We start from the raw sequence: 22,001 nt of genomic DNA on the forward strand, positions 1-22,001 counted from the left end.
TGGAGACTTACAGTTATTCATTAAACTGCATCATAGAGAACTTTTACATTTGTTGTCTCCATTGGGAAAAAGATCTACAATGATTGTGAGAGTATGCAGATACATGAAGGAGATAAAAATAAAAAACAGAGGATATGAGTAGATAAGAACATAGGAGAACAATTGAAAGTGGAGCTGCTTTTATTCATAGCAGCATTTACCTCTAGAAAACCCAGTTTTAAGCACGTAAACTTGTCTAATGGAGGCATTTTTGTGTAATTTGTATTCTATATAACCTAAGGAGCGGTTTCCATATCATAAAATCTTATTGTTTATAAATTATTGTGGATAATCTAATTGAAATTAAAATTTAGCTATTTTTTAAGATCCCGATATTTTCCAATAAGTTTCTGTCTTATCTTCAAAATTTCCCGATTCCTTTTTCCCCCTCAGCAATAAGTTGCCGATAATGATATTTTGAACTATGTTGCCAACCACACAGTAAGTTTATAAGTCTGGAAGCAAACTAAGCAGTCCTTATTATTTGACTCCTATAGTTTATCTAAAGTTTTAAGTACTTGTATGATTCATATATATCTTTGCTATGTCTGTCTATATCCCTTTACCAGTATTCTTCATTTATGGGTCAATTCGATCCTCTAGACATCACTTCTATATGGTGAAAATTTGAAACATTCTTGGATTAGTAAGTCCTCCACCATTACATAGTTATTAATACAGGAAGAAAACATTCCATCAGTCTATCAGTCTCTAGTCTTAGTCTTCTATCTTTTCAGTAAACAACCCATCTATGCCTCGGTCAGCTAATATCTTCAGCTTTTTTATTACCCTCTATAGATATGGTTGACCTAAATGAATTTGAAAAAGTTCAGCAGCTCAATGACTCTGTCTAGTCTAGAATTAAGCTTCCAATCACGGGTTCGTCTAGTTCTCAGTGCATTTATAATAATCTAAGAGTCAACTTCGATTTCTAGCTTCTTTATTTCCATATCTGTACACAATAGGTCCTAATAGAGCGTCCATCTCAACTATATTGTTGGAGGCTGTGCCTATAGGTTTGGCCTGTTAATTTTCGAACCAGAACATACGAAATATAAAAAAAACTCAAAATTATAGATCACACAAGGATTCCTGGGAAAACTCTCCTCACTGATGGAAACAATCCAGCCCATGGAAAGATACATCTTTTGTTCAGATTTCAAAATCAATTACAAAAAGTCTTTGCGCTTAGATGTCTTCAACAATCAAGGATTGGAAGTATGATCAAAGTAAAACAACAGAGTATCTTGTGATATTGCTATCAGGATTTAACTGTGTGATTTTGAGTCAAACTCATTGACCCATGTTTCATGAGTAGTGATTCAACATGAATCCATCTCTCCTGAAGATAAATGGAACACTTAGCACTCATTGGATCTAGGTGATGCTCACAGGGGTGAAGCACCGAGACTTCCCGGGAGGTCACCCATCCCAGTACTACTCCAGCTTGAGTGTGCTTAACTACGGAGTTTCCTCCATGGTTAAACCCAAAGCTTGCAACCCCATTTGCAAAATCTTCACCAAGTGTTGTGCCTTATGAACCATTCATCAGAAAGCCCCTTAAGCTCATCAACTGATAAGTAGGAGATAATTTCCACAGCAAGTCAAATTGTGATATTGCTATCAGGATTTAACTGTGTGATTTTGAGTCAAACTCATTGATCCATGTTTCATGAGTAGTGATTCAACATGAATCCATTTCCCATGAGAATAAATGGAACACTTAGCACTCATTGGATCTAGGTGATGCTAACAGGGGTGAAGCACCGGGACTTCCCGGGAGTTAACCCATCCCAGTACTACTCTAGCCTGAGTGCGCTTAACTACGGAGTTTCCTCCATGGTTAAACCCAAAGCTTGCAACCCCATTTGCAAAAACTTCACCAAGTGTTGTACCTTATGAACCATTCATTAGAAAGCCTCTTAAGCTCATCAATTGATAAGTAGGAGATAATTTCCACAGCAAGTCAAATTGTGATATTGCTATCAAGATTTAATTGTGTGATTTTGAGTCAAACTCATTGACCCATGTTTCATGAGTAGTGATTCAACATGAATCCATCTCTCATGAGAATAAATGGAACACTTAGCACTCATTGGATCTAGGTGATGCCAACAAGGGTGAAGCACCGGGACTTCTCGGGAGGTCACCCATCCTAGTACTACTCCAGCTTGAGCGCGCTTAACGATGGAGTTTCCTCCATGGTTAAATCCAAAGCTTGCAACCCCATTTGCAAAACCATCACTAAGTGTTGTGCCTTATGAACTATTCATTAGAAAGCCCCTTAAGCTCATCAATTGATAACTAAGAGATAATTTCCACAGCAAGTCAAATTTTGATATTGCTATCAGGATTTAACTATGTGATTTTGAGTCAAACTCATTGACCCATGTTTCATGAGTAGTGATTCAACATGAATCCATCTCTCATGAGAATAAATGGGGTTTTAGCGAGGTCGAGAAAGAGGAAGGGGGTTTTATTGAGGTCGAGGCTATGAAAGTGGAAGCGGCTGGGAAAACCAGAGAAGGCCTCTCACTTGTTTTTGGTGTGGAGAAGAAGGCCACAGGGCTTTTGAGTGTTCCAATTTCAACATTCAGAATAGAAATCAAGGAGGGCCATCCAGAGTGAGCCTAGCTTAGGCTGACAATGAATCCGAACAAGAAGTATCTTTGGATATGGGAGAAAGTCTCATGATGAGAAGGACAATGATTATTCCAACCAAGGAGGATGTAGAGGAGAAAGGCATTGATGATTCATGGCTCAGGACCAACATATTTTGGACAAGGTGTACCTTAGGAGGAAAGGTATGTCAAGTAATTGTTGATGGAGGCAGTTGTGAGAATATGGTTTCTAAAGAAATGGTGGATAAACTAAATCTCTAGTGTGAAAAGCACCCTTGTCCTTATTGGATTGCATGGTTTAAAAAGGGAAGTGAAGTCACAGTAGATAAGAGGTGCCGTGTTAAATTTTCCATAGGGAAGGTCTATGAGGATGAGCTATGGTGTGGTGTGATTCCGATGGATGCATGCCATATCCTCTTGGGTCGTCCCTGGCAATATGACAGAAAGGTTATTCATAATGGGGAAAAGAATACTTACACCTTTTGGAAGGATGGATCTAAGGTAGTCTTATTACCTCTTAAGGGTGATGGAAAAGCTGAAAGTATGCTATTTGAAAAGGAACTTGTCAAGGAGATGAAAGTGATAGGGTGTTGTTATGCATTGGTAGTACAAAAGGGAAAAGAGCAAGACTTGACTATACCGCTAGAAGTAGCTGTAGTGTTGGAAGAATATTTAGACGTTATTCCAGAAGAGCTATTTGATGGACTTCCCCCAAAACGAGATATCCAACATCATATTGATCTTATTCGAAGAGCAAGTCTCCCCAATCAAGCAACATATAGAATGAGTCCGACACAACATGCAAAATTGGACAAACAGTGATTGAGCTCATATAAACGGGCTTAGTACAGGAAAGCACGAGCCCCTATGCTGTCCCAATATTATCAACTCCAAAGAAATGTGGAACATGGAGGATGTGTACAGACAGTCAAACCATCAATAGGATAACCATCAGGTATCGTTTTCCTATCCCACATTTGGATGACATGATGGATGTTCTTGCTAGAGCGACGAATTTCTCTAAGATTGATCTACGAAGTGGGTACCACCAAATCCACATTCGAGAGGGGGATGAGTGGAAAATAACTTTCAAAACTAGGGATGGCTTGTATGAATGGAAGGTTATGCCTTTTGGTTTATCCAATGCACCTAGTACTTTTATGAGACTCATGAACACTATGTTGCGTCCCTACATTGGTAAGTTTGTAGTAGTTTATTTTGATGATATACTAATTTTTAGTAAGGGAAGGGAAGAACATCTACAACACTTGAGGATCATATTGGGGGTATTGAGAAGAGAAAAGCTCTATGCTAATTTGAAGAAGTGTAGGTTCATGCAAGCAAGCTTGGTTTTTCTAGGATTTGTCATTTCTGTAGATGGTGTCAAGATGGATCCAGAGAAAGTTTGAGCCATTTTTGAATGGCATAGTCCACGTAGTATCACTGAGGTTAGAAGTTTTCATGGCATGGCTACTTTCTATAGAAAGTCCATTCGTAATTTCAGCAGCATTGTAGTACTTGTGACAAATTGCACTAATGGTCGAGAGTTTTAATGGACCAAAGAGGCTGAAGAGAGTTTCCAATACCTAAAGAAGAAGGTCATTGAAGCTCCAATACTAGCACTACCAGATTTTGACAAAGTCTTTGAAGTGGACTGTGATGCCTCACATGTGGGCATTGGTGCTGTACTCAGCCAAGAAGGTAAGCCCATTGCCTTTTTTAGTGAAAAATTGAATGATGTGCGAAAGAAATATTTTACATATGATATAGAATTCTATGCAATTGTGCAAGCTTTGAGGCACTGGAAGCATTATCTAGTAGTCAAAGAATTTGTGTTGTTTACAGACCATATTGCTCTGAAATACTTGAGCACACAAAAGAAATTGCACACTAGGCATGCAAAGTGGGTCTCTTTCCTACAGGGGTTTACCTTTGTTCGAAATCATAAATCAGGGAAACAAAATCAAGTTGCAGATGCCTTGAGCAGGCAAGTTGTTCTTCTGGCCATCATGGAAACAAAGGTGGTTGGTTTCGATGCAATCAAAGGCTTGTATGAATCTGATAGTGACTTTTGGGAAGTTGATCAGTTGAAGAATCCAGTACCTGGGCACGTAGACACTATTCAAGGTGAATATCTAATGCAAGATGCTTACTTATTCAAGGGGAAGCAACTGTATGCCTGTAGGCTCAATGCGGGAAAATATTATTCGAGAATTTCATAGCAGTGGTATGGCTGGGCATTTTGGGAAGGATAAAACAATAGCTTTGGTGGCAGATAAGTACTATTGGCCAAAGATGAAGCAAGATATCACTAGGTTTGTGGAGAGGTGTCGAATTTGTCAAGTAGCCAAAGGGCACTCCCAAAACATCGGATTGTACATGCCATTACCTGTACCAGTAGGATCGTGGACAGACTTGAGTATGGATTTTGTATTGGGATTGCCACATACACAATGAGGTAATGACTTTATCTTTGTAGTTGTGGACAGATTCTCAAAAATGGTTCATTTCATTGCTTGTAAGAAAACTAGTGATGCTACTAGGGTGGCCTAGTTATTCTTTTTTGAAATAGTTAGATTGCATGGTGTTCTAAAAACGATCACATATACTAAGTTCTTGACTCATTTTTGGAGGACCTTATGGAAGAAAATGGGAACAAAATTACAATTCAATAGTGCTTACCATCCAAAAAATGATGAACAAACAGAAGTTGTCAATTATAGTTTGGGTAATCTGTTGCAATGTATTGTTGGAGAGAAGCCCAAACGATGGGATTTGGCATTGCCTCAGGTAGAATTTGCTTATAACAACTCAGTGAACAGGTCAACTGGTAAGTCACCATTTCAAGTTGTTTATGGACATAACCCTCAAGGTGTTCTCGATTTGGTGCAGCTTCCCTTGGGTGACAAAGTCAGTGATGATGGAGAAGCCTTTGCAGAGCAGCTCTGCTAGTTGCAGGAAGATGTAAGACAAAAGTTGCAGGACAGCAATGAGTGGTACAAAGCTTCTATAGATGCTACTCGAAGGTATCAGGTTTTTAGTGTAGGGGCTCTAGTGATGGTTTATCTCAGAAAGGAGAGGTTTCCTATCGGAACTTTTCATAAATTGAAATATAAGAAAATTGGTCCCTGCAAGATTTTGAAGAAGATTAATGATAATGCTTATGAGATAGACCTCCCCAGTGGTCTTGATATATCTTCTGTGTTTAGTATTTCTGATTTGTATACTTTCCATGGTGATGATACCTCTGTTGAAAAGGAGGATGTGGTAGATTGGACACATACCATGCCTATCAAAACAAGAGAAAAAGTTGCATAGGTTCTAGACAAGAAGACTGTTTAGACCCACCATGGTGCCCACAACAGATATCTCGTGCAGTGGGAAGGGTTGGCACTGATAGATAGCACTTGGATTACAGAATGGGATTTGCAGAAGCTAGATGAGCCTGAATAGAAGCAGTTTGAGGACCAAAACTTGTAGGAGTTGCGTTCTTTTCAAGCAGGGGAGAATGATGCAGGGGCATCCGAGGGTCAAGGTTGTTGACTTAGATGTGGGTTTTGGCTGAAATATTATAGGCAGTGGCATTAGGAGTTATTTGCATTGCTGATGAGCTTAGCTCGATAAGTCGCCGTTTCGACATTTTTTCGGGAGCTTGAAATCTCATCTTGACCTCCGAATTCAGCTTTTTGTGTTTTTTCCATTTTTTTAGGTGGTTTTTTTTGTAATAAATCCAAAATCCTATTTTTGATTTCGTTGATTAGTTGGCAATTTGTCTTGCCTTAGTTGGGGGTTTTTCTTGAGAAATATTGAGATTTGTAGGATGAGTTTTAAAAATTACCAAAAATGGGAAAATTTGTTTTTCTCGAAAATCTGCCAAATATGGTAATTTTTGGAATTGTAATAAGTAGGTGTTTGTTTTCATTGTAGAGGCAAAGCAGAGTTGCAAAAGTTTTAATGAAGAGTTATGGTGTTCTGAAACATTTGTCTTGTGTCAATTTTTGAATTATTCTTTGACGAGATTGGTTTACATCACTTACTAGCTCTGGAGCTTGTACGACCATGGGAAATTTGACCGCTTCTACCAAGCCGCTTTCTTTTAACTTCTGAGTAATTGGGTGAATAGGCTGAGAGTTAAGTCTTTTGTGGAAATCACCTAAATCATAAAACTTGAACGATGTATTTGTTAAATCTTTTAACTCACTCTCCAGGCCTATAAGTTTATCGTAACTTGTATAGCTCTAATTACCATTTGCTATGATTTCAAAGGATGTGATTCTTGATAAATAACCATTTGAAATAGCGAGGAAACAAATTAGAGGCAATTCCGATTAAATAGATGCTGAAATCCAAACGTTGGCACCACATAAACAAAATTATTTTCAACCAATGAGCATAACGATAGAATTTGCAATAAATTTCATGATCAACGACTATTTAAAACTTTTCGTTTCCATGCACATAAGGATTCAAAAATCTGAAAGCCACATTACTTCGCTTAAATTGGAGTTGTATTGTGAAAAGCCCTTTACTGAAACAAAGGTTTTTTAATTTACCAGAAAGTACCTTGTTTACTTCAAGATCCGGAGTGAAGATTTATTCGATAACTTACTATGTGCGGGGGAGAGAGCGCAAATCAACTTTTCTGTAAGCTCGGTTTTCCTTTGATTCGGAATTGCGGTGTGGGGAATGATCCTTTTAATACCTCAGGCATTTCATTCTTTCATTCTCTGCATTAAGCTCTTAACATTTGATTTGCATATATCATGGTTGCACCTCTACCACTGATTTTATCGGAAGCATCTATTGGGCGTTTTCGAAGAATATTGACATATTAAAGTGACTTGGCTTTCTATTTTCAAAGTCTCAGGAGATGTGACCTTTTTACAATATCTAGGGACCAAAAATCCCTCTGAAAGCAACATTTTCCAGAGAGAGGAGAAGTTCAAGACTTCTTCCCTTTGATCTCAATTTGATGGTTACGAGGTGGGGTCTCGAGCATGGATCATTCATTATGGGCTTAGAATAGTTCCCTTTAACATCATGCTTATCCTGCTTGTACATAAAGACTTGAATTCGGGCATTAGCCAAGTTGGCTTCAGAAGCAGAACAAAATACCTACGCTTCCATTAGTGAGCAGTTGGAAATCTGCAGACCTGTTGATTCAGAGATAAACTCAATGGAAGCAAAAACAAAAGGAACCAGCACCAGAAAGAGATAGATAACAATATTCTTCTAATTGATTCATCAAATGAACAGTAGATAGACTTGTTCTCCTAAAGATTTCTTCTTCCCGTAACTCCGTACCCAGAAAACTTGACTAATCCTAAACCTAAAAACTCTATTTATACTTGCTAGGATGGTCTACGAAACATACTAGATTATTACAAAATAGGAAAACAGACCCAAAGAGACTTTCTACCAAAACGACTTACAAAATATTCTAGATCAATATAGAATAGGGAAGAATGACCCCACAATAGTTTGAACAAATCCCAAGAAAGGATCTTATCCTAAACAATTTCTGGTGCTCGGTAACTTTTGCAACTCGGTAGAGTCTAAAATGCAGCAACATGTACAATCTTTATGTGGGTGCTCCTATACCATACTCTCCAAGGAATTTTATCTCAAGCCCACTTGAGATGAGCTCTTGTAGAGTGGTACCCTGCCTCTTGATATCCTGTTCGATCATCCACACAGCATCTACATTTGAATAATTTCTGAGTTTTACCAAATACTGCTTGGACTCCTTTCCTCTGGTCTGTTTTATGACTTTGGTGCCAAGTATCCTTTCTAGCTATGGTGTCTTCTTAAATGGTAGATGTTGAATGTCTTCTATATAAACATTCTGTCCTGTATCAATTTCTTCATTGGGTGCTTTGAATGGTGTGAGGTCTGCTATCTTGAAGATGGGAGAGATGCTAGTCTTAGGTGGTAATCGAATCTCATAAGCATTGGTTCCAAACTTCTTCAATATTTGACAAGGACCTAGTTTTCTCAACATAAGCTTGGTAGATTTACCTTTTGGTAGCCTCTCTTTCTTGAGATTTGCCCATACTAAATCTCCCACTTCAAATTCTAAGTGTCTCCGTTTTTGATTTGCATGCTTCTTATACTTGTCAGAGGTTTGTTGGAGTTGTGCTTTGACTTCATCATGGATTTCTTTTATGGCTGTAGCAAATTCTTCTCCTTGGGCACTAACTTGTTGTTGTGAACTCATATCTCTTAACTCGAAGATCCCTCTAGGATGAATTCCATACGCCACTTGAAATGGTGACTTTCCTATACTTCTATTGATGGAGTCATTATATGCAAATTCAGCTTGGGGTAGGATTACATCCCATTTTGCTGCATGTTGTCTTGTGAGTGTTCTTAATAAATTGCCCGATGTTCTATTAACTACCTTTGTTTGGCCATCAGTTTGAGGGTGGTAGACTGATGAGAATGATAAACTGGTTCCAAGTTTCCTCCATAAAGTTCTCCAAAAGTGTCCTACAAACTTCACATCCCTGTTTGAAACTATGTTGAGAGGTAGCCCGTGAATCCTTATGACTTCCTTGAAAAAGAGATCTGCTATATGAGAAGCATCATTGGTCGACTTACATGGTAAGAAGTGAGCCATTTTGCCGAACCTATTTACTACAACAAATACACTATCATGCCCCTTTTGTGTCCGTGGCAGCCCCATTACAAAATCCATTGTTATGCTTTCCCAAGGTCTAGATGGTATTGGCAAAGGTTGATAAAGCTCTGCATTTTTAGTCCTTCCTTTGGCCCTTTGACACATCATACATGTTTCCACAATGTTTCTAACATCAGTCAGAAGTTCAGGGTAATACTAGTACCTTCTAACCAATTCTAAGGTTTTATCCAAACTAAAATGTCCACCCATTGTTCCGCTATGCTTCTCTTTGATAATGTTTGTCCTCATAGAGCACCTGGGTACACATAGTTGTCCTCCTTTGAAAAGAAGTCTGTCTTGTATCAAAAAATCAGGAAAATCAGCATGGTAATCTTTCACCAAACTCCATACATACCTTGTAGATGTCACCAAAATCTGAATCTGTTACATACATGTCCTTGAGTGCTTCAATTGCCACACTTTCTAGCTGTATCTGGGAGACAGTCAGATTCTTTCTACTAAGAGCATTAGCAACCTTGTTTGATATGCCCTTCTTATGCTTGATGGTGAAGGTATAGGCCTGTAAATACTCCACCCATTTCATGTGCCTATGACTTAATTTGTCTTGGCTATTCAGAAAACTAAGTGCTTGGTTATTGATATACATAACAAACTCCTTTGGCAACAAGTAATGTCTCCACCTTTTGAGAGCTTGAACCAATGCATACATTTCTAGGTCATATGAAGAGTATTTCTGCTTGGCTTCATTGAGCTTTTCACTTGAGAAAGCCACTGGTTTTCCTTCTTGACCAAGAACTGCCCCTATCGCAGCCTTGCTAGCATCACATTCTACTTGGAAAACTTTGTTAAAATCAGGTAAAGAAAGAATTGGCTGCTCACTAACCTTTTCATAAGCAATTCAAAAGCTTCATTTGCTGATTGACTCCATGCAAACTTACACTTCCTTCCTCCTTTAATAGTTTCTAACATAGGAGCACATACATGACTGAAATTTCTTATGAATTTCCTATAAAATGTAGCAATACCATGAAAGCTTCGAACATCTCCAACTGTTTTTCGGGGTGGCCAGTATAGTATAGCACTTACCTTATCTTTATCCATCTTCAAACTACCTTGGGAGATCACAAAACCAAGATATGTCAACTTCTCTTGCATGAACAAACACTTTTCCAAGTTTATTACCAATTTCTCCTCATGAAGTCTTCTCAAAACCATGTCAATGTGCTCTAGGTGTTCTTCCTTTGTCTTGCTGAAAATTAATATGTCATCTAAATATACTATGATGAACTTGCCATTGAAGTCTTTGAGTATTTCATTCATAAGTCTCATGAAGGTACTAGGAGCATTAGAGAGTCCAAATGGCATTACCTTCCATTCATATAATCCATCATTGGTTTTGAATGCCGTCTTCCACTCATCTCCAACTCTTATCCTTATTTGATGGTACCCACTTTTTAAGTCAGTCTTGGAGAAATACTTTGCATCTCCCAAACAATCAAGCAAATCTTCAATTCTTGGCATTGGAAACTTATAACTGATTGTAATCTTATTAATGGCTCTAGAATCAATGCACAACCTCCAAGTTCTTTCCTTCCAGGTACAACACATGGGCTCAAGCTTTTCGAAATCAAGCCAGAATTGAGTAATTCTTTTACTTGTTTAGCAATCTCCTCATTTTGTTGAGGTGTCATCTTGTATGCAGCCTTATTGGGTAAAGTAGCTCTAGGAATGAAATCAATACAATGACTAATGTCTCATATAGGTGGTAAAGACTTTGGCATACCTTTTGAAATCAAACCTTCATACTTATCCAAAAGTTCTTTCACTTATTAGGGATTACCTTCTTTGTTTTAGCCTCCTTTCTGTCATTTCCAATGGGTTCTTGTGGTTGTGGGTTAGGCATCAAAAGAAAACAAGGCTTAGGTTCATCCTTCATGTCCCGTAAGAATTCATTTTTATCAACCATCATAATTTTGGCTTCCCTCTCTTTATTTTCTTCCACTTCTTCATGATCAGCAAATGGAATCAATCTAATCACCTTTGCATCCTTCTTGATGGTGTATATATTGAGTTTTCTATCATGTTGCGCCTGCAAATCATACTGCTAGGTCCTACCAAATAATAGGTGGCATGCATCCATGTCAACTATATCACACAAAATTCTGTCATTATACTTTCCAATTTGAAAATCAACCCATGCTTGCTCATTTACAAGAGTTTGTTGACCCTTTGTTAGCCATGAAACCTTATAAGGAAAAGGATGAGGTATTCTCCTAAGTTTTAACTTTTGAATCATCTCAAGAGAAACTAGATTCTTAGTAGATCCTGAGTCAATAATGACTTTACATACCTTACCTCTGGATTTACAAGCAATCCTAAAGATAGTTTTCCTTTGTGGTGGTTCCATAGTAGTAGGCACTTTCAAAAGTGTTCTTTTCATCATTAAACTTTCTCCTCTTTCAGGTACACTATCTAAGTCAGCCATCTCCTTCTCTTGGTATTCATCATCTTGTACCAAATGTGTTCTTCTTTCTCCTTGTGAACTTGAACTAGCTCTATCCAGACACCTAGATGCATAATGCCCTTCCTTATTGCAATTGAAACAAATGATCGGACTTGCCCTTCTACCACCAAATCCACCTCTTGAATTGCTTCTTCTACCTCTAAAATTATCTCTGAAATTTCCTTCGCTTTGACTAGTTTCTTGCTTTATCTCCTTATGATCTTCATTGTTTTGTCCTCTTCCTTGGAAATTTCCTCTTCCCCTTTGATTTCTTCCTCTTCCTTTGCTATTTTGTTCTTGCCTTCTTTTCAATTTGGCTTCCACCTTCAATGCTAGTTGATAACATTTCTGTATTGTATTAGGATACAATAAATTAAGTTCTTCTTGAATGTTCAACCTCAATCCATTGAGATATCTAGCAACTTTTACACGTTTGCATTCACTCTACTTTGCCCTTAGGCTTAATTTTTGGTATTCTTCAGTATAGGCTGTGACATCTAGCTCCTTTTGTCTTAAAACTTTGTCTCCTTTGATGAAGTTGGATTTCATAATCCTCAGGTAAGTATGTTTCTCTCATCTTGGCACACATCCTTTCCCATGAAGTTATTATGTTCTTACCTTCTTTAACCCGTTCTCCTTGGGTGAAATTCCACCAAGTGAGGGCTGGTCCCTTCAGCTTTGACTTGGCAATTTTTACCTTGTCCTTTTTTGCTATATTTTCACATTCAAAATGGTTGTTCAAGGCTTCTATCCAATCCACAACAGCATCAACATCCATCTTTCTCGAGAAGATGGGTAGGTCACGTTTGACATCCTTCTTGCCAACTCTTTCAAGGGCTTCTATGAGTATCTCTGGTTTGCAGGTAAGTTAACCACCTCCTGCTTAGGGGTATCCTCTTCTTCCCCTTCTTCCTCTTGCTTTGAAGAAACCTTTGCTCTCTTTTCCATCTGGCTCTTCAGCTTCTCAAATTCATCCAATAACCACTTATTGGTTTTCTCATGTTCTTGCATCTTCTTTGCTAGTTCAGTATTGGTAACCATGTTTTATGTTTCAGCTTCTGACTCTGATCCAGACATAAAATCCAATCACCGCATGAGCTTTCCCCAAGCTCTGATACCAAAAATGATGCAGAGATAAACTCAATGGAAGCAAAAACAAAAGGAACCAGTACCAGAAAGAGATAGATAACAATATTCTTCTAATTGATTCATCAAATGAACAATATATACACTTGCTCTCCTAAAGATTTCCTCTTCCCGTAACTTTGTACCCAGAAAACTTGACTAAACCTAAACCTAAAAACTCTATTTATACTTGCTAGGACGGTCTACGGAACATTCTAGATTATTACAAAATAGGAAAACCAACTCAAAGAGACTTTTCGCCAAAATGACTTACAGAGTATTCTAGATCAATATAGAATAGGGAAGAATGATCCCACAATGGTTTGAACAAATCCCAAGAAAAGATCTTATCCTAAACAATTTCTAGTGCTTGGTAACTTCTGCAACTCGATAGAGTCTAAAATGTGGCAACATGTACAATCTCTATGTGGGTGCTCCTGCACCACTTGTCTTTCTTCATAAAAATGGATTTTACCTTTGAAACTTGGTTCAAGACCTTCTTAGCTTCGACCTATACTGTCTTGGATCCTTTAATCATGAGATGATCAAGTATACAACTTGTTGATAACATCGTGACTATGTTCTTTGGGTACGTGCTTGATGAACTTTGCCAAAGGGGAAAACCAACCTGATTGCTCAGAATCCGCAGGACATGAAATGCTGGTGCAATGTAATAGTTCAGAAAGATTGGAGAACTTACTTCTGATTGGGACAACGCTTGAGACACATCCCAACCAAGCCTAAATCACTCAAACGCATTGGAATAACAAGAAACCCGCATGGAGGGATAGGGAAAGATGAAGCAAAGGAGACCCGAAAAAGATGCAAAGTAATAGTCTTGGGAATTGATGAGAAGTAAGTTACCTGAAGGTTACTTAGACATGCAATTTGAATAGAGACTCAATGAATACCAACAACTCTAACTTGATAAGGGAGAAACTGAAAGTTGGCAACAACTGGCTCTGATTGGGGACTTAGGCATTGCAAATGTCTGAGAAGGGACCCAAAATCTTTGGTTTTGCACAGCTGGAATGACAAATTACAACGGGTAGAATTAAACTATGCACGCAACAGAAAGGAAAACTAACCTAGGAAAGCAGGAAAACAAAGCAAGGAAAGATGCAACAACAAAAGCCTACCTAGATTAACACTAACTGCAGGTGCTACTTACTTTCAATTGTGAACTTGTTAAAGCTTTAAATCTTGGCCATTATAAGAAAATGGCAGAATCTCTCTAGTGTGATAGGCCAGATCGAAAGAATTATTCTGATTTACTTGCATAACTTTGAAAGGGCCTTTCCAAAGGGAGTCAAACTTATGGTGCATACCTTTAGGTTCATGCCTCTTATCCCACAACAAGACCAAATTGCCCTTCATGAATTTCCTTGGTCTAGCCTTCATATCAAAGAATGTTTTTACGTGCTTCTGATGCTCAGTAATGTGATTGACCAGTTTCTCACGTTCTTCTTCTAGCTTAGTGAGGTACATGATGCGCTTCTCCAAACCATTATGGAATACTGGATCCTTGATCACTTGTTGCAGTTTACAGATGGATAGTTCCAATGGGAGTGGAAGTCTAGCTTCAACTCCGTATACCAGCTCAAATGGAGAAATTCTGATGGCCTTCTTGGGTGTCACCCTATCTGCCCAAAGAGCTTCATGTAGTCTTTTGTGCCAGTCCTTCTGATTCTCATAAAGCAACTTCTTCATGATGTTAATCAAGTTTTAATTACTTTATTCTACTTGACCATTCCCTTGAGGGAAGTAGTCTGACGAATGACTAGGGTGTATGCTGTTGTCATAGCAGAATTCTATAATCTTCGTAGAAGAAAAATATGTGGCATTATCCATGACAAGTTTTAGTGGCACCCCAAATCTTACCAGGATATTTTCTTTGATATAACTCACAGACAACTTGAAAAGTAGTTCTCTTGGTAGGCTTGGCCTCCACGCATTTGGTGAAGTTGTCTGTAGCAGTGATAATGTATAAGTGATCAGCAAAAGAAGGAGGATTGATTGGTCCAATAAAGTCAATTCCCTACTGTTGAAAGGGGCCTTCTATTACTACTGGCTTTAGTGGCAGGGTAGCTAATTGAGGCTTGCTAGTAAACATCCTACATTTATTGCATTTGGCCACCCATTTATAAGCATCTTTAAACATACCAGTCCAGTAGTAGCCTTGCCTCAGAATCTTGTAGGCTGTGATTGTAAAAGAGAAATGCCCACCGCAAGCCTCATTGTGGAAAGTATGAAGCAATCTTTCTTGTTGAGGCTTACCCACACATCTTAAGAAGGTTCCATCAATTGCTCTCTTGTATAGTTTTTGTTGGTAAACAGATTGTTCTTTCTCAATGAACTCTATAAATGCCCAATATCTATGAACAATGACTGATTACAACAGTTGGGAAACTATAACTAAGCAACTAATTTCCCTTTGAATTTTTAGGTACAGCTCCCTTGAATAAGTGATTTGTGATGAATTTGTTTGTTTCTAATCTTAAGATGGGGTTTGTTCTTGACGAGAGAACAAGAGAGGGAAACCAAGTTAGGCCTAGACAGGAACTAACTCGGGCCAAAATCTGGGTCTTAATATTGACCAAATCTATGAATCCACACATCTTATGAACTTGCAAAATCTGGTGATGCAATAGTGAATTCTATTTATATGAATAAGATGCTTAACAGAAGGATTTTAACTCTAAAACGCAAGAAACTAGCTTAAGAAATAATACTGGAAAAAGTCTCTTTTAACCTCTAACAATACTACAATTATCTTTAGTTTGCTGTATTAAGACAGGGGAACAAAACTCTGTTCATTAGCTTAATTCAACTCAAACATTTTTAACTAAAACATGGAATGGAACAGTAAATAATTGATACAAAACACATTCAAGTTGTCTCTGTAATCTGAAGCATTTCACACCAAAATTTAGTCGACCTTTTCATTAATTTTCAATTGAATATAGGATTCCGTGATGAACTATTACAAAAAGAAATTGAATAGGTTCATCTTCTTCTTGAAAATGACAAATGGCAAGAAGCCAATTATCAGTTACAATTTCATATCAGAATACAAAAGAGCGGGAGAAATATCATTTCACTTTCTTTCCCTTTTCCAATTTCGCCTTATAGGCCTTGGCAACAACGATGATTGGAATGAGCTGCTTGTGTCTGTTGACGTGGATGTTGGTGTATATGATAAGCCACTTGGAGTGTTCTTTGGCCAAGTCTTTGATTGCACCCAACCGCTCCTGCATTTCTTCTGTTGCTACATGTGTGCATCCGCTGAGCCATTGGAGATTTGACACTCTGTCCTGATGGCTAGAAGATCTCTCTATTAATTTACCTAAGTAGTTGGAGAAAGCCTTTTGCATAATGATGACTCCTACTACTCATTTTCCTTGTCCACTTGTTTAGGATTCAGTGTGTAGGCCTTTCAGCAACTTGTAATTCTTATCTTGCTCCTACTTAACTTTGTTTTCTGTCTTCTGTAGTCCTTCTGCGGAAGAGATCATGAATTGCAAGCTTTGTTGCCCATTCAAACAAAGGCTTGTCTCCTTTTTGCAAAGACTTGGCTTCAACTGCTTCTTTGGCCTTCATTTGGATGATCATATGTAGGAGAGATGCAATCTTCACATTTTTGCTTTTTTTGTTGACAGAGTTGCCTAGTTACCTAGGATGTTATCCTTTTCTATCTCGAGCCTCAACACCACATTGCCAAGTTGTTCTATAACTACAAGTCCTTCAGACTTGAGTTTTTCACTTCAACTTTTGCCAATTTGCCCAAAATGTTTGTCCTCTTGCAGTTGAGAGATGATGGCTTGAATATTTGTAGCCATGAGATCATTGGTGGGTGGTATCCCCGAAATGCTTGCTAATGGGGCAACTAATTGCCTAATGAAGTAGTTGAGCTCATGGATCTCCACCTTCAATCTGACCTTGGCAAGCTTGAGGTCTTCAAGTTCTTCTATCACTTTGGTAGTTGCTTTTCATAAGCCAACTTTGGTGTCATGCCTAACCTCTCCTAGATCCAGAGTCTGTAATTTGAAGTCGGTTGTAGTCAAATCTTCGATCCTACCATCTTTGGTGAGCTTGGCGATCTCCATAGTGAGGTGTCTTGTGTTTGGATCTCGGCCAAGGATAGACAAAGTCTTCGGCTTCTTCACTTTGCTTCATGTCGATCCAAAGTGGATCGTCAAAGATAGAGTTTCTTTGTTCGGAGCCCCATCTTCTATCCTCTTCCTCTTCTTGTCCAAAGTGTTTTCGAGCCATGACTCGGTGCCGATTACTTTGGATGCAGTTCCTAGTGTATCCACATTGAACATCTTTCTCCTAAAGGGAGTCAAGACCTTCGAAGTTGAGGAGAAAGGTTTTTCGGGAGTAGGGGAAATGAATTTTGGAGCTTTAGGAATCTTCTTTGCGTTGGATGTTTTCTTCACCGCTTCATTCGACTTTGTGGATTTGCTTTTGCTGCTCCCGCCATCTCCAAGGTCAACTACTTGTATTTGAGGACTACTTAGTAAGAGTAGTGTTGCTCCTATATATGGGATTGGGCTGCTTTGGGATTGTAGAGCCATTGGAACTGTAGTGTCCTTTGATTCTTCTGCCTTCTTTTCAGCTTCTATCTCTGTCCCAATCACAAGTACTGAACCATCTTGACAAGTTTTGTTTAATGGGATATTCTTGTCAGGGGTTGCTCACCTTCGCAGGCTGGTTGAGCGGGTCCTTGAGTAAGAGATGGAATTGTGCCTGAAGCACCACCAGGGGAAGATGATGTTGCTGTTACATCTGGGGAGGGTTGAGTGGATGCACCTTTGCTTCTTCTTCGCCATGCTGTGGTCCACTCGACGCACTTCCCGGTTCTCTTGTAGATTCTTGCCATCATCACGTCCAGGTCCTCTACGACCTCTCCGACCAGTTTAGAGCTTATAGGGGTATTCCTTAATTTAGTCAAGTAAGTCGTGCTATACATATTCTGACCATCGTCTTCAACCCCATCCACATTTACGTTCACTTTGTATAGCTTAATTTGATCTATTGTCAACCTTACAAAAGCACGATTATGACTTTCAAATTCATCTTTGCAATTGGCCTAGTAGTCCTCAATTGTGCTGACATGCTTTATTACACTTCTAATCTGTAGGGCATCTTTAGCATATCCATTGGGATCAAACATAGTTCTCAAGACTTTCTACATTTCCAATTTGTACTTTTTCTCGAAAATCTTCATCATATTTTTAGCATTCGATCGGGTGTCGCAACTAAATGCTCCAACCTTCATAGGGAACTCATACCCTTTCTTCCTCAGATTTCGGCTCAGGACATTCACTTGCAGAGCTTGTCGGATGATCTCGACCAACACTATCATGTCATTTGGATATCTTGGCAGCTTCGGAGGAAAACCGTCAAAGATTGCAAGACGCAGGTAAGAAAAAGATGAAAACTGGATAAAATAACAACCAAATTGATTGATGGCGGCCATGGTTTCAGGGGAGAATCTCCTTTTTGGGCACCCTTGCAATTCCCTGCAAATTCTCATAGTAAACTCATCATTCACTTTTACATATTTTGCATAGCTATTTTGCATCTAAAGGCATGGAGAAAATTCATATGACTTAACATCGTCTGGGAAATCATCCAGACATGGGAGGCCAGGCCATAATTGCAAAGAAGCTAGCATATATTTCAGAAAAGAAGAGATATAGAATGAACTGTAAAACTTGGCCGCTTGGAGGGCATTGGACAGAATCTCGCTTACCTCCTACGCCCAATCAATATACTGCGTATCCGAACATATAACTTGAACCAAAAAGAAGTATTGTTTGACAAAATTTAGGGCTTCGGTTTCACCTCTCAATCTGTGCAGACGAACTAGAATGTTGATTATCTTCCATTCGAGGTTGGATCCGAACAATGTTTTGGGGACTTTGCTCTTGTTGCTCCGTGGCTTTTGGAACCATGTCCGCATGATCTCCTTCCTCCAGATCATCTTCTTCGCTGAGAATTCCGAAATGGCCCCACTGACAATCAGTTCAAAAAACTCTTCCCGTTCTGGCACACGGAGGCAATTCACCACCGTTTGTCTATCAATCAAAATCAACACGATATCATCAAGTAGAACTATCTGCTTTGTTTCTAGATTGTAATGGTAGACACATTCATAAATGAGCTTTGGGGCTTGAACAACAACTAGGAAACCAATGGCTTCAACCAAACTACATCCTTGAAGCTTCTCAATGATAGGATGGAGACTGAAAACTATCTGATGATATTAACTCATATACCGATCCTCTCTTAGAACATCCGGATGCTGATTCGAATGTGTTTTGGTGCTCCAATGCATGTGGACATTGCTTGAGTGCATCTAGGAAGCGTCGCTTGGGCCTGTGGATGCTTGTGGAGGTGCTGTGAGCGCTTCCACAAGTATCCACAAGCTTGGGCGGTGCATCCTGGCAGCATCCAGAAGCATTAGAGCACATCTGCAGGCCCAAATGCCTTTTCAATGGCCAAAATGACTTAAAATCTGCATCCTTATAATTCTGAGTGACAGAATTTGCTTAGTGAATCTTGAGTCTTGACTCTTGATTGATCAACATTGAATCATGAACTAGGTTTTGATTTTGTAATTCAAATTGATTGGAATCATGAACTGTAGTAATTTACTAATTAGTTATTTTAATTTGTATATTTGTGTTTGTGAAGTTTGAAGTTGAACTATCAATGCCAATGGTGAAGTATCATACTATGGAATGATTTATTTTTGTATATTTCTTGCATTTCTTTGCATATGTAATATATATATGTGTGTGTAGAAGCATCCAAAATAAAATAAAATAAAATTTTGCGCATCAGCATTAGCATTGGCGACTTAGAATATTAACATAGGCTCATTGATGGGTCCCAAGTAAGATTTTCGTAGACGATAATGAGTCCATAACCTGTTTAGAACTCCAAATCACCTTGGGTACAAAGATTAGGATTTGTTTCAACTAGAATTCTTGTTTCACCCGTATGAAAACCTGGTTTACTTAAATACTGTCATAGCTTTTTCCCTGTGAATTCTAGTATATTTCTATTTATAAGTTCAGCAAGTGTCCTAGGATAATCCGACATGGAAGTGTAGTTGGGTTATACGTAGAAGCATTAAAATTTGGAATCCAGTTAACTAAGTGAAAAACATACCCTCTAAAGTTGAATGGTTTCCCTGATAACAACTCATTTTTAATATCAGTGTTTTTGGATTGGACCATTAGAAATTTTCTATCTAGGTGAATAATACTTACCTGCTCATGAAAGGAAGTGTTCCTGTTCCATATCCTTCATTTGTAGGATCGGGCCACCCCTCAAGGCCAATAACCCTAGTTTCTCATATCTTTCACTGATTGGCTCGGGTAGGTCTAGTTTTAAATCAATTGCTACCTTCACTGCCCTGGATGATTCCAAGAGATGCTTTGGCAACTCAGCAAATTTTGGTTGCCTTAAACTCGGGGCATGAGATTTTTCTTCAATGAAATTTTCTTTCCATTTGGGGCTCCACAATGCTCGAGATGATAATCGGAACCTTTGGTTATTCTTCCATCTTTGTTTCCCAAGCTAATACAATTTGCTCAGTTACAAAAGCTGGAATCAATCTTGACAAGGGGATTGCCTATAACCTATTCATTGAACTTAATCTTTATATATTATATTTCACACATGATTGGATGATCAGTTGCAAAGATCCAAGGTTTCTAACAGAACCATATTAAGTTTCAGATATTGTCTTTTTGCTATTTGGTCTCTATAACATAGTGTTGAGTTGCCTTGCTTACAAAACTTTCAAAGGAATATCTTGTATTATTCCCTTTCAAACAGCAAAATTAGGAGACCTCTTAGAAACAAAAAAGGATTTACGACAACAGATTTTGTCATTGGAATTCTAGATTATACCAAATCTGTGTCAAACCCAATATCACATCTTCATTGCAAAATCTTGATGTATCAATTGGCCAGTAGTAAATTGAAATGTCCAGTTCTTGTTCATTTGAGTATACACAGCATGAAATTTTTTCAAATTTGGCACAGGCTCTCTGCAATGAAGTATTCATACCATTTGCAATTCAGAAATGCACGAAAGGTTTGCTTTCTTTTTAATGGTTCATATGCTGAACGTCTTGTATGTCTTTGTGTTAGCAGGGAATGCCCTCTGAATGATGCCCATTGATTCACTACATTGATGCAAGTCATGGATGTGATGAATTGTTCAGTTGGTGAACACAAAGCACATATTAATGTATCTCGTAAGCCAAGAATTATTCTAGCTGCAAGTGGAAGTGTGGCAGCAATTAAATTCGGGATTCTTGCACACAGTCTATGTGAATGGGCAGAAGTCAAAGCAGTAGCCACAAAATCTGCATTGCATTTCATTGATAAAACATCTCTTCCTGCTAATGCTAATTTTTACACTGATGATGATGAATGGTCTAGCTGGAAAAAGATTGGTGACATTGTATTGCATATAGAACTCCGACAATGGGCTGATGCTATGGTAATTGCTCCACTATCAGCAAACACACTTGCTAAGGTATGCTTAATTCAGAAATGTGTTATTGATTCATATAGTTTTTCTTGTTTGTCAGTATATGGATATTTTCTAGTGAAATGATCTAGTATTTGATTGGATGGTAAAACCTTTAGCAAGCAGCCATTTTCATTTCATGTCATCATTTTATCATGATTGTTTTTCTTCCAGCCTTGCAGATTTTGGGATTTTTAAACCCCAGTTTTTGTGGTTGTCCAAATTGAAATGGTTGAAAATGATTAGGGAGACTGTATAACCACCTATTAATATCCCGAATAGGTACTTGTTGATGTCAGTTTTATACACTACATAACATATAGCAATTGAATGCTTGATATAGAATACCAAACACTCAACCCTCTCTTGAAAAGTAAATACTCATGAAGAACATGAGAAAAACTCCAAGGTTCCTTACACCTGTGGGTACTAATTCAGTTATATTAATGTGATTTGCTGGTTAATCACGTAGGTAGGCTTACGTTGTTCTTTCAAGGATGTTGGACTTTTGCTGTG

General features: G+C 38.4%; 1 protein-coding gene across 1 annotated transcript in view; it reads left to right on the top strand.

Annotated features, from left to right (window-relative positions):
* The window catches only part of LOC149572318 (putative phosphopantothenoylcysteine decarboxylase), a 70,863-nt gene that overhangs the window by 8,786 nt on the left and 40,076 nt on the right, over positions 1 to 22,001 (top strand). Inside the window, exon 2 of the mRNA XM_089813522.1 lies at positions 21,104 to 21,491. Within this exon, the coding sequence (XP_089669648.1) occupies positions 21,144 to 21,491 (348 nt within the window). The 5' untranslated portion in view covers positions 21,104 to 21,143. The remainder of the gene's footprint in view (positions 1 to 21,103; positions 21,492 to 22,001) is intronic.

The sequence above is a fragment of the Cupressus sempervirens genome, chromosome 2 (assembly GCF_028749045.1).
Source record: "Cupressus sempervirens isolate cs-2001-9-10 chromosome 2, ASM2874904v1, whole genome shotgun sequence".
Classification (NCBI taxonomy): Eukaryota; Viridiplantae; Streptophyta; class Pinopsida; order Cupressales; family Cupressaceae; genus Cupressus; species Cupressus sempervirens.